At 38.7% G+C, this 14,075-nt stretch overlaps 1 protein-coding gene across 1 annotated transcript in view; it reads left to right on the top strand.

Annotated features, from left to right (window-relative positions):
- The first annotated feature begins 5,395 nt into the window (after positions 1–5,395).
- Positions 5,396–14,075, top strand: part of rbm20 (RNA binding motif protein 20) — a 45,532-nt gene continuing 36,852 nt past the window's right edge. Inside the window, exon 1 of the mRNA XM_053419114.1 lies at positions 5,396–5,517. Within this exon, the coding sequence (XP_053275089.1) occupies positions 5,396–5,517 (122 nt within the window). The remainder of the gene's footprint in view (positions 5,518–14,075) is intronic.

The raw sequence follows: 14,075 nt of genomic DNA, 5'->3' as shown, positions 1-14,075 counted from the left end.
CATCCTCCATTTATCAAATAGTTGAACATTTAAAATTGAAAACCTTAAAATTTGAATCTCCACTGATGTATAACTGATGTATTAACCTACATTACTTTTAGCTTATAGGGGAATCTTATAATCTGTTAAATCTCTCATCGTCATCTCATCGTCATCCGCTTATCCGGGGTCGGGTCGCGGGGGGAGCAGCTCAAGCAGGGGGCCCCAGACTGTTAAATCAGTCGACTGAAATGCTAATTTCAATTTCAGCTGATATTGACTCAGTCAGCTCCCTGTACCTTTGAATATCAGAAAATTATTATGGTCATTTAATCTCTTTTCTTTACGAGAGTGTTTTTAAAGACTCCTCACTTATTTATATGCTTGTGAATGTATTGTAAGTGTAGTTCAAGTCTGTAAATTGTGAGCGTGTTAACAAACTCTGTCCTCTCAGCTGTTCAGAACTCGTCAGGTTTGGGGTGAAAACCCTCTGCACAGGATCTGATGTGGTTTCCACTGCTGGTTGCAGTGTTGTTCAGGTCAGTAAAGCATCAAGTTTTTATGAACTCGTTTCTACTTTTGGCTGTTTAACGCAGACCGTTTTGTGTTTGCCCTTCATAAAAGCAGTAACACAATTGGATAATAGTCATCCCGTATGCCACGTGTCACTGTGTAATTTTAGTTCGACAATAAAAAAAATGCAACTGCTGCCCCGTCGTGAACAATGGAATTTAGAGGCTGTTGTTGTCAGTGATTGCTGGTGCCTCATTCCTTTTTTAAGCTGGTTTTATGAGGTCATGTGCTCTCTAGATCCTTGGCCAAATGCTGATGGCAGGTCATAACTTCTCTGATGTCTGGGTTAGCCACAAGGGCACCAGTGGCTCCAATGTAAACGACTTTTGCCAAAGTCTCTTTTTGTAGTGATTGTGGATGAACATTCCTGAATGTAGATTCCTGTCCCTGTCCTCTTGACTGTGTATATGCGTGTGCTGCGTGCGGTATGCCAAGTTGTTGAAAATTTGTAAAAGTTAAGTTTTATGTCATGTAGCTTCTGGATTTAAACACCCTAAAATGAAAACTGCCTGCCCTTACTTTCTGGGACTATTTAAATTCTGTTAGTTTCCATGTTACACTTTCAATACTAATCGACATTTCTTCAGATTAATTCGTTTTTTTAATGTAAATGAATTATAAAGAAACGTTTTTTTTTAATTTCATAAAAAGTTAATACAATAAAAGATCCAATTCAACCCAAAACCTAATAAACACCTCTGTACATTAGGGTATGTTACACACACAGCATGCTGAAACAGCTTCCATCTTCTCATGCCTGACCAAAGCCACGTTTGACCTTGACTGTGAACGTGTGTGTCGCATGTGCATGTTAATGAATTTGTGAGCATTGGCTTGTCACATACTGTGGCCTGCTCAGTTCTCATTGAGGTCTCACTGTAATGAGGCTAAAGGTAGAAAATTAGATGGCTTTTAATTAACAGACTAAGTCTGCTAAATGGCTTCACACATGTCAGCTTAAATCCTCTGCAAAATAAACATTCCCCTCTTCATGGGAACGCCCTGCTGCATGAGGCCCTCTCCACTGCACTGGGAGCATTTTCTGGAAAACCGATCGCTGGGAAAAGGGAGGAGTGCTTAACTCCATCCAGTCTTGTTTCAGCATTTGGCGAATCGTATGGATTTGCTTTGGTTTCTTTGTTTCACAGATTTTTTTTGTCCCAAAACATAATGGTGATACTGATATGGAGAACTTGTGTTGCCATTACATTATTCATCATGCAAGATTAGGACAAATATGTGTTCCCTTTATCCCTGTAAAACTAGAAACACTCTAAATACCTCTCAATTTCCTCTTAATGACTGCATGCATGGTAAGATATACTGCACTCATTTCAGATCCGCACATACCAGGTTGGACACATGCACACACTTAGAAATACACATTTCTGGCCTCAGATCTTTAAATTCGGCCATAGGACTGGGCAATATGGAACACAATTAATATAAAATAAAGATTTCCATATCAGTCGATATTGAGAACTATCACAAAATGTCACATTATTGTTTATTTTATGTTTAAAGACTGAGCTTTGCTCCTGAGTGAAGATTGTGGTTTTAAATTCTTCTTTATGGGCAGAGAATGAGAAACTCCTGCTAAACAGCAAAACATTTTACAAATCTGAGGTTTATGATTTATCCTCCTCTCTGCGCTTACACTATGCATAACCATTGTATCACTATATATCGGACTTTGTTATAGGATCAAGCTGCTGTTGTGTGTTGCCCGTGGTGCCATTGTTATTATTATTGTTTTGGTTTTGTTGCCCAGCCCTAGCTTGTCATCCTTTTTAAAAAATACATAAAAAATGTGTGTCTTCCACACTGAAATTAAATATATTTCAGACAGTCAAAGTCATTCATATATTTCATCAGAATATCCAACTTCTCCTGCCAATTAAAATCTCCAAGTCCAGCTAGTAGGGTTTTCAATCCTATTTTTTGTTAGGATGTTGGATATTAAGTAGTATACTCTGGTATTCTGTGTAAATAACATTTCTGTGTAAATTACATTTCTTCAAAAGATTAATTGCCATATATAGAGTAAATAATTTCAAAGGTAAAAAACACAATACAACAAAAGAAACATGTCCTACTGTAGATGTATAAGTTAAAAGATAGAAATTTAAACATCTGAAAACAAATGTTATATTTAAAAGTAAAGGTCCACCACTTGTTTGCTCCCCTATATTCATATCCAGATTATTTTGCCATTGAGAGCCGAGTCTTTGAGACCTGATTTGCTCTGAGTAAGGTTAAGCTGCGACTCGGACTTAACTCACTTTTGGAATCATTTAGTTCTCTGTTATTCCTTCCTCCTGCCACCACTCCTCATCATCAAAAAATAATTTCCGACCACAGCGCATCAGTGACTCATGGGAAATGTTGTTTGAGAGCGCAGTTTTAGAGCAGTGAGGAGGCTGAATGTGTATTCTGATGGACTACAGCTACCATACACATTAGGAACATCGTTTGAGCACAGGCTGATAGTGACTCACTCAGATGAATGACTGTTAAGTTCTTTAACATAGTTTTCTTTTTCCATTCTTTGAATTGCTGCAAATTTAGCATCGTGTCCAATATTTTAATATTTTATTTTCTATAAACATGAATTTCTAAATTAAGGGAATTAAGTCTCTACCTTGGTTCAGTAGAGAAGTGACACTGTATTTTAATTGAACGTCGGTGTTGGAATTTTATTGTGTTGCAGTCGTTGAGTTCGCTGGTTTTAAAAGATTGAAGGATTCACTGGACAAACGGTTTAATTGTAATCTATATCTGTTACTGCCATGCTTCACACTGAGTCATCCAGGCATACACCATTATAGAAACCCCTTCATGCTACTGTGGTATCTGCTTTCTCCCAGGGCCAAAAATAAGCGTTCGGGGGGGGGGGGGGGGGGATTGTTATGTAGACTTGTCACATGGATATATGCATGCACGCTCGCACACAATGCGTAGTGAGTTTCCTGGGTGTTGTCAGTATGGAACCTGTTAGATACCTTCTGTTTTAACAAATTTATAATTCAGATACTTGTTCAGTGCTGGGAGGCAGCTTGTTGTGAGCTATGAGCAGGAATAATTAAGGTCAAGACGGAATAATGTACAGGAATAGTAAAGGACACCCAATTGTTTGCACACTTATTCTCAGGTAGATTCTTTTTCAGTTGAGAGCTGCATGACTGAGCTCTCTCTAAGCGGTGATATGTCGAAACTTACTCACACTTTTATTTTCAGTAATGTGTGATCAGACAGAATGCAAGTTTAATTTGATCACTCTTTGTTCCTGTTGGAGACTGTGTCTCAGTCTGTGTTTATCTGCCCCAAATCAACTGGCAGTAGCTATTAGCAGGCTAGCAAAAGCAACATACTCATTAACTATGTGTGTTGAATGAGTATGCACATGTGTTTGTGTGTGTGTGTGTGTGAGACAGCCTAGTCTCTCGCTGATCTCAGAGATCATCTGATTTCCCACGAGTCAGTCTCTATTTTCCTTTCACGTTGATTCTTAAAACCCCAGGAGAGATGTCCAAACCTCCGATTACACCATAAAAATGCTTGTTGTGTGAACTCCAGCCACAGAGCTTTTTTTAAACTTACACTTACATGTAGCACTTATGGTTAAATGCACTTATCGTAAGTTGCTTTGGATAAAAGCTAAATGATATGTAATGTAATGTGATTTCAAGGTTAAAACAAATTAGCCAATGCACTTTTTTTATGAGCAAATGAATGTGTATAATCTATCTATCCTTACTAGGATTTAATTATTTAAAATGTTAGGTTTTTCTTAAATCAAAGCAAGTAGCTTCACGTTTTTTTTTGGTTTATAGTGCTTTTATTCTGGAAGTAGAAAGTAAAACTAAGATTCTCCAGCTGATTCTTAAGATACAGTCTTGATTCCCATTCACAATATTACCCCCTCTACTAAATGACTAAATGACCTAGACTGTGTCTCTTCCTTTTTGAGGTGTTGTACGATTAAGGATTAGTGATGTGCTACCACTCACTGCTGTTCTCCCCCTTTCACTGATTTACTATCAAACAGCCCTACCTTTTGGCTCACAGATTTGAAACCCCAGACTATTTAAAAATGTGAATAATCCAACGCTGTGTTCCAGTGGCTGGAGACTGGACTCCTCCAATGATTCAGCAGCTAAATTAATATAGACACCCACCGAGTGACTGATGGCATTCCCAGAACCCCAGTGCATCCCGCCATTGGCCAGACTATGCGATGGGGTGCGTGTGTCTGTGGGTGTATGTTTGTGTGTGACTTTAGAGGTGATAATCAACAGTGGCCGGTGGGACTCTCTTGTCCCTGTTGTTGTGCTGTGTGGAGCTGTCCCGTGCTGGATCTCCCAGTTGGTCTCTTTCAACTCTCCCCCCTCGTTCCGTCCCCTGAGCCCACCTCTCTTTTATTCCCTCTTTAACTTCCCTCAGCCAGCTTCCTGTTTCCCTTTGAAGAGACTCTGCTTTGATTTGACACTGGACAGCTAAGGGGAAGGGGAGAAAAGTATTGGGAGTGTATATTGCGTAGTGGACAGGGACAGAGATCTGGAGCGGAGAGGCTGAAAGGGCTTTGCTGGCTTTGTTGCTGTCGATCAGGAGTAGCTTTGTGGAAGAGCCCCTGCTGAAGTGCTCACCAGCCGCTCTCTTCCTGCCTGCTGGCCTTTCTGTCATCTGTCCATGTAGTGAGGGGAGAGAGAACCAGTAGCAGGCTAGAGAAAGTTGCCTCATCAGGATTTGCTGTCTTGGGATCGTGGTAGTTATTTTTGAGGGGGGTGTTTTAGGAGGTCGGGGGTGTGAAGGCTGCAGGTGGTGCTAGGGAGTTTGTTTTGCCATGCAGCAATCTTGGGATCGGACGAGTAGCACTGACAGTCTCAAGAAAGGCCATACAAAAATGCTGGGAAAAGGACAAAGTGGCGGATATCCACCTGAGACAACGGGTGAACTCTTGCAGAGGTAAGAGGAAATTATGTCCAACACAGAATCAGAAGTTGTGTACAGTGCTTTGCACAAGGCAGGGCAGGCACATGTCTGCTCACATGGCTGTATGAAAAATGCATTTGTTCCACAGGGATTTGAGTGATGCCACTCATGAATACACACATTTCTAGAGTAGCTGTGCTGGTCGGGAGTATTAATGGAGAATGAATTACATCTGCACTGGAATGTCCACCTGCACGAAATGTCCCGCACTCTGTCTGGTCTGAATTTGATGTCTTTATCAACAACAAAGTATTTTTATTCTTCCCGTGAAGCACTGGAGCATTTATGCTGCACTGTGGAGATGAACATACTGGTAAAGAAACTCTATTGTTAAAGTAAAAAAAAGGACATATGAAAGAGTAGTAAAACAAGTGTGTTAAACTTTTTAAATGTTTTACTTTTAATGAAAATATACCAAAAAAAAATATATATTATATTTAATGTTAATAATTTCACTGCCTGTTGCGATGTTATCTCACATTTAGCATCTTTGACTATAGGGGTATAAATGGTATTTTCATACAGTCATGTACATGAATGGATGAGTTATTATTTGTTGTTTGAACTTTGTTAAACACAGGCCCATATACTACATAATGGTTTCAATTATGTAAAAAATAAGACCGCTTAGTTCATGTTGGACAAAAATGCATGCTGTAAAGTCATTAGGCCTCTTGCTGTGAAAACACGTCAAAGCCCCATGTTAAGTGTGTCAACGCTTTAACATGGTGTGAGGTTTTAAAATACTTTATACTCAAATCATTTAATGTCCCATATTTGAGCTATAATCCAAAAGCAAAAAGTGACATAAATGCTAATGCAAAATCAGATCTCTATATTGTATTTAGCAAATTTAAGCACTATTACTTTTTTCTGAAGAGTTTATTTTTGATGAGGAAAGATTCCTTTTTATTTAGATATTAGCATGTGAACATGCATTTAATTTGTAGTATGTCAGATTGTGTGTATTTAAGACAGTGTCGTCCCTTGCTGTCCTGATAAGTGGTGAACTGTGTACTTTAAGGGAACTGCACTGCGTAACGATTTGTCATAGACACAACGAAGATAATGATTTAGATCACAAGTGATTGTATATTTTCTGTATGTTGTGTTAGTGGCATGTCAAATTGTATTTGCTGAATAACAAAGTTAAAGTCCCTACATGGATTTTAACCTGCTGCTCTATTTAGATCAGGAATAACTTATGGACACCCTGCTTTGTCAGCAGGATTTTCAAAATAATATTGTATCAGCTAATCAGATTTCTTCTGTTAGATATTTTTGTCCATTCACACACAACCGCTGAAGGCCAAATACACATAAGTGTGTAAAATTAGGCCATTATAACTGTACTGTTACTGCTACTTATAATTTACAGTTACACTCTAGTTTAGTCATTGGCTTTCCATGGCTAGTATTGTAGATTTACAATATAGTAAATAAAGTCATTTTATTAAATATAATTCAGTATCATTAATAACTAATTTGCCACATGGGTTTAACAATCTCTACAGAAAACAACAGCCTCTAGATTTGATACATTTTGATGTATAAACTAATTATTACAAACGTAATCATGCAAATGATCCCAACAGTGATTCAACCTGCAGAGGAGTAGCTTATATATGTTCGTTTCTTTTTACCTAATAATTAAGTAAAGTTAGTTTTTGTTTCCCCATTAGGCTCAGACTTTCTGTGTATAATGAAGGAAATTGGAGAAATTTGAGGTAAATCAAAACAGAAAAGAAAATTCAAGATAAACTCATAACAAATATTTATCATATACATTTTCAGTGCGTTCTTTGTGATCACAGGAGCTTTCTCCACACAATTTTTCACTTGTATACTGTTACAGGATAATGCTGGGTGTTAATTTATTTTGTTCTGGTCTAAAGGGAAAGCGTCATAAAACCTGTTCTTTGTTTTCATTCTCTGAAGATGCCATGGTGCTGGTTGTATTCATTTCTGTATGTGTGTAATTGCATAAAGGAAGTGATTTGCGAGTACAATGCAGAATACGAGACGTAAAGCGTTAATAATATGTTACATCAGGATATCTATACATATCTAGAGACTGTTTTTTTAAATAGGTTTTTTAAATACCACTTTACTCAGCTCGAGTGTAATTAGTATTAGTATAATGCAGATAATCTAAAATAATCTGGTGTGAATTATCAAAAATACTAAACAAATAGGGTAAAAGGCTAAAATGATCTGTTAAGACTTTTTATATAGTTATTGTGGATATGGTGCATTATGCATTATTGTCCATGTGGCTGTTAAGTACACGGACCACAGCGTAAATCTGTGAAAAAATAAACACTGGTAGATGTGAAGATAAAGCTAGAAAATAACATAATATTATTGATCTTGCGAATGTAGCGCCTTATATTGGAAACAGGCGAGCAAGACGAGTCTGAGACATGTGGTATGATGACTAATGCGACCCAAGGACCCAGGTGGTCAGAGGTGTGGGTTGACAGTCCTGCTTTTCTTTTGGTTCGGTACTGAACACTTCAACAGATTTGTGGTCAGAGAGATTAGTTAAGCATGGCTGACATGTTTTGCCAAATCATTTTCACATTAGGGTTCACACTTTCCCTTGTTTTCCTGCTTTACGTCTTAGTGCTCGTCTTCACCTGCTGGCTCTATATCACTATGTCACAGAGGGGATAGTTGTCTCAGCAGACAACAGTCCCTGCAGCACCTCATCAGTACACTAATTTGTGGAAATGTCACAGGAATGGTAGATCCCACCCAATTGTAGTTTTGGGGAAATATAATTCAACCTAGTTTGTGCTTATCTGTTTCTTCTCTTCCTGAAATGTGGTTTCGGAAAGCTGCAGCTTCGTTTATTGACTTAACCTAAATGTTGTTATTTTGCCTTTAAGCCAACCGGTATAATAAAAGGTGCCTTCTGCTGTAAATCTGTAAAGTTGTAAAGCTTTCCTTTTGTAAAACTAGGTGTAAAAATGAAATAACACTTGTGTTATGGTCATATCACAAAAACAACGGAAAGAGGCCACATTGATCTCTCGGTCTGCCCCTCTATCTCTGTCTGTCTGAGTATGTGGTTAAGTATTTATAAATATTGGAACATATCCCCATAGGTAACTCAATTTGACTGGCAAGGTGAGAGTTTCCGACCTCTCCCATTAGAAAGAGCTAATTTGACAGACTTCACATGGCTCTGGCCACATGCTTGTCTGGACTTAGATGTGACGACTGATTAGTGAGCAGGCTTTACAGCTCTGTGACCGTGGGGGTCTTCTTTGAAACCTGTGGCATCTGTTTGAACAGGACTGAGCAAAATAAATGCCTTGAGTATTTAATTGTGTTATTTCAGAGAGGGATGTTGATGTTTTTTTTTCTTTCACTCAACAGTTGTTCAAAGTTTATCCCAAGCGGTTGCATGAAAAGGAAAGGAATCGTATAAACAACACTCGGCGTGGTTGCCATTTTAAAAACACCATTAGGGAGACTTTGTGGTATTAACATGAAGTCCTCACTGCCCCAGGGACGAGATGTTATCTCTTCTCCAGCAGCAGCAGCGTCAGTGGATTGGTTGTGACCAGGCCTCACTCATAGGTGTCTCCCACTTGCTTTCAGCCATTGTGTATTTATTTTGTGTCACCTCCTGTTGTCTTACAACTATCTCCATCCCCCACCAGCACCTTAAGCATGTGTTCATTGCTGTGTTGACACACAACTGCGGCTAATCTTGATGTTAAACGGCTGACAGTTGCATAGCACCAGACAGGGACCTCTGAGGCCTCATAGTTGCCATGGCCATTTTTGGCGACGGTCTATGGTGCATCCTGTAATCAGATCATTAAATCAGCATAATGTTGATGTGTAAAACATAAACAAGTGAACTTGTCTAGTTTGTGGAGGTACATAAACCTCAATATCACTGTACTAGGACTCAATGTGATTCAGTGTAACAGCTAAAAATTAACTTCACATTTATGTTGAATAATTAGGGCGACTTCTAGTTCTTGTTCCTCTAAAGTTTGAATGCACTTATTGTAAATAAGACAAAAGCTTGAATCAATGTAATATAAAAACAATGTAATGTAAAGCTTAGTTAACTAAATTAGCCATTTTGATTCATGACGCCGAAAATTGTATTTCCCCAGTTCGGCATTAGATTTATAGTTGATTGAAGAATATTTTATTCTGATACCAACTTTGTGATTAATCAAACACGGTGGACAGTGTTATTTTTTTTAAGCTCATCAAAAATTCTGTTTATTCAAAACATCATGGACACTATGATTAATTCCATTACCCAAAAATTCAAACATATTCTCAAAACATAGAGCCTAGTCTTTAAACAATTTCATAAAAACCCCATTACCGCCTGGATTCAAGCTTCGAAGTATTGAAATGTTTCCTACTGCAGCTTCCATTGTTTTTCTGATCTACTGTATTATTGCATATATCACTAAACAGTTTTTAGTCAGCTTTGTATTTGACTTCCATCTGACTGTTTTGCTGGACATTGTTCAACCTTGTGGTGACAGATTTTATCCGTAAACATGAACAACTGTGCTGCAGATATTTGTCTGGTTCTCATCCTGCACCACAGAGTCTTATATTGCCTAAGGGTTCGCATGGCGTTGAGTTTGTCGACTTAACAAGTCTAAATATCTGGAACAATAACAGTGGACAGAGTTAAGGAGGCTTATATGTCTTTATAAACTGCTCTACATTGAAAGATAGCGGAGACAATATTGTTTGAAAGATTCCCCTCTGTGTTTATCGACAGTGATATTTGCAGATAACTTTGACAGGCTGTTGCATTGTTCTCAGTACCTTCACTGTCATTGACGCTTAAATATATGAGCCTGCAGTATTTGTAAGCTTGTTGTGAACAACAATCTAAATTTGAAGGGAGGTTAAGGCCGTTCCGTGCAGGCTGCAACACTTGTTAATAAATGATACAAACATCCAAATGTGACATTTTCTCTAACAGTCATCTCTCATAAACAGATAAATATTTGCCAATGATAGACCATTTCACTCTCTCATACGCTCTCGTCAATGACAAATACATCACATAGCTATAATGTAACACTTCTTCTATTCTGCATGGATAATATATAATTTCCTGTTACAATAATGAAAAGGGGATGCAAGGTTTTTCCATGATGTTTTGTAATCGTAGCTCAGTTATCTTATTACGGGGCACAAACACTCTTTTCTTTCTTTTTGTTTGTAGAAGAGTTTTTTTAAACTCTTCATATAAATCTTATTTTCCCACCTTCAACCAGAAAAAAATGCAGATTTGTCGGTGAGAGAGTAGTTTAACTATTTTATTGGAATGAGGCCGGTTGTTTTAATTAAGCCCTTTTCAGTCTTTTGCTTTCTTTCGTTGTTCAGGTTCTGTGAAGTATCAGGTAGTGTAGGTAGGCTCGGGTATGTGGGCACTTTGAATTCACTATAATTAATCCCCTCATTTGGTCTCATGAGTCACAAGTGAGTCAGATCTTGTTTTGAGATCTTGTCTCTACTTTCACTGCTGAGCTATTTTCCTCTGACAAGGACACGTAGGAGGCCTCTGCTTCTCATTGTTGATTAGACATCTATATGTGTTCAAGAGATCGAGAGAAGAGCTTATGTGAAAGACTGCTTGCTTTTGACAGTCCAGTCCAGGGTGACAAAGCTCCTACAGACATTGTTTTCACACAGTAAAGGATCCATGTGGACAGTAAACTTTATGTTACCTGGCCCCCCCGAAAACTCTTGTAGCAACGACTATATGAAAACTCTAATTTAGAATATTGTTAACAACATAAACAAATTAAAAGGAAAAATGTTCATGTGGGACACATTAACACTGCGCAGTTTAATTGCTCTAACTGAAATCTTGGGATAATTAAATATAATCAGCTGTTGCTGTCAATATTTCAGCAGTGTATGTCAGCATGGAAGACAAGGCAGTTGATGAACTGTTCAGATTTTACCACTCTGTACTTGACAGATTGTTTACATAAAGATAGTATTTTGAAGCAAATATGTTACAATGTTTAAGAAAGACCCTTGACCCGCCCTGTTTATGGAATCTGCTCTGAATGTTAATGAGCTTTTCTTCGGTCCCTGACCTTCCACAAAGTTCCACGAAAATCAGTTCTGCTGCTTTTAACATTATCCTGCTAAAAGACAGAAAACATAACCTCCTTGGTATCGTATGTCAGTCATGCTGTTTTCCTGATTAATAGATACAAATCTCTGCATTCATATCAGCCTGCTTTAAAGCCACAGCAATGAATTAGGTGACAGAACTTAATGCATGTTGCCCTAAACAGTAGGAGAGTGGGGTGTTTAGTTCAGACATAAAGCCACCTCCTGTCGTAAGATCCTCGCAGCCACACTGCTTTGCTCTGTTAGGCCGGCACCGACAGCTGAAGCCAGGGGAGGCTGCAACACGTGTGCTCACCCCAAAGGCATCTTGCCTTCGTCCACATGGGGAGAAGGCCGGAATACGAGAAATCAAATGTGCTCTGTCACAAACAGGTGCTGCACACACGCACACAGGGTCAGTAAAAGATAGTGTGCTAACAAACCAATTAGAGGACCAAACAAACTGATAATAATATGGATTTGTCTTCATTCTAGTTATCTATTTGTGTCCATTATATTCAGGGGAGACATTTGACACATCAATTATTTTTGATACATTTATTCAAACAAATAACCTGAAAAACTAATTTGCCATTAACAAATGATCAAAAATACATTTCAGTGGCCTTTCTAAAGCTTTATTTGGCCTTAACAATTCAAAATGCACTAAACCCGTTGATTTTAGTCGGGCAGCTCAAGCAGATATGACTAGACGGATAATTTATTTAGTTTTTTTTAAATTTGTTTGTATTTTGATGCATCTGTTTTTGTATCTGTTAGTGATGCATATATATGTGTACCTGTGTATGAGTGTGTGTCTGTGGATTCTAGTGCAGGCAACACATAAACTAATCTGGGCACGAAGTATTGTTGACAGTGAATTTATGTCACTGCATGGTGATAATTTATTACAATCCCGTCTTGTCTTGGAGAAGGCAGGGAATGTATAGAGAGGTATGTGCGCAGGCAGACTGAAACATGGCCACACAATGTCAGCAGATATCGTCTCTCCTATGTGAAGGGGTGACTCTAACTTTGTACTTTGATTTGAAAATAGTTGTTTGCATAAATCAAACAAGCTGAACTGGTAGTGATTATTGAATTAGGACTTGAATTCTATCACTGTCAGGGTGTGGATGAGCGAGTGCCCTCCTGTCTCATCAGCAGGGGTCAGGCTATGTATAGGTCCCTAATAGCAGAGATGCCAGGCTCACTCTCTGAGCACGAGAGAGAGCGAGAGAGAGAGCGAGAGAGAGCGAGAGAGAGCGAGAGACCTAGAGAGAGAGACCATGGCAGGCAGAGGGGAGGCGAGGGGAGATAATAACCTTCCTATAATTATTCATAATCATCAGATAAATGATCTGTGAGTGAAATGTGATTCACCCACCCTGACGTCAGTAGGCAGAGTCACAGTGTCTGATTGTGTTTGCTAACCGCTGTGGACCAGGGAGATATTTCTGTGTTTGTCTTTTCACTAAGCCTTTAATTATACTCCCATAGGAGAGTAAGTCAGCTGGTCCCGGATTTAGCTGAATTAAATGGCTAATATGATGTCAAGCCTTCTCATAACTTTTATGATGTCATGTAACTGGGTAGCAATTAAGTGCCAAGGCTGTGTCTCCCTCCCAATCCCCACCTCATATTGAACATGCCTTGCAACGCTTGCAACACACCTAATGGTGCCATTCGGGTAAACAGTCCTGACTCCACTGGGACGTACAGACTCTATACTGACCGTTCACTGTTTGTTTTGACTATCGTCACTCTCTAAGACTTTCTCCCACTTTCTCCCACTTTTCATTCTGTTATTAATCTTGTTTGTTTTAGTTTTTGGGCTTTTATGGTTCATGAGTATGGGTGAAATTGAAGTCGACCCTATGGTCCTCCAACAAGCTTAACAAGTTTGTCCACAGAATATGTCAACTTTTTAACATTATGTTTTATTCGTTAAGGTCGCCAGAACATATGTTCTTTGGGTAGCTCTATCCACAATTAGATCAACTATCAAATCATTGTGAAAATAAAACAAATTAAAACTGTCCTAATGTGTTATCTAAAGTAATTTGACCCAGTTCAACGTAATTCCTCCAAGTGTGGTATTCACACAAATTTTCAAAGCACACGTTCTTTTAAATATAACAGCTAATGCTTTCACCCTGAGGAGTTTGCTTTGGAAGAAATGTAAGTTACCTCTGCTAATGAGGCAATGTTTTCACCTGTAGATCCAGTGAAATGTGGTTTCATAAGGGGACTGGGGAACCTTGGAGGAAGCATGCGCTCTACTGAGTGCCATTCTAGTTGCTATGGCTGATTTACTGTGAGCACGCATGTTTGCTCGGATGGTTTGTGCTACCTTTGGCATATTTCCTCATAGTTTACCTTTGTGTAGCCTGAAAGCACAAGTA

This window comes from Pleuronectes platessa, chromosome 3, assembly GCF_947347685.1.
Source record: "Pleuronectes platessa chromosome 3, fPlePla1.1, whole genome shotgun sequence".
Lineage (NCBI taxonomy): Eukaryota > Metazoa > Chordata > Actinopteri > Pleuronectiformes > Pleuronectidae > Pleuronectes > Pleuronectes platessa.
Note: the sequence above shows the minus strand (reverse complement) of the source record. Positions and strands in the feature narration are given on the sequence as shown.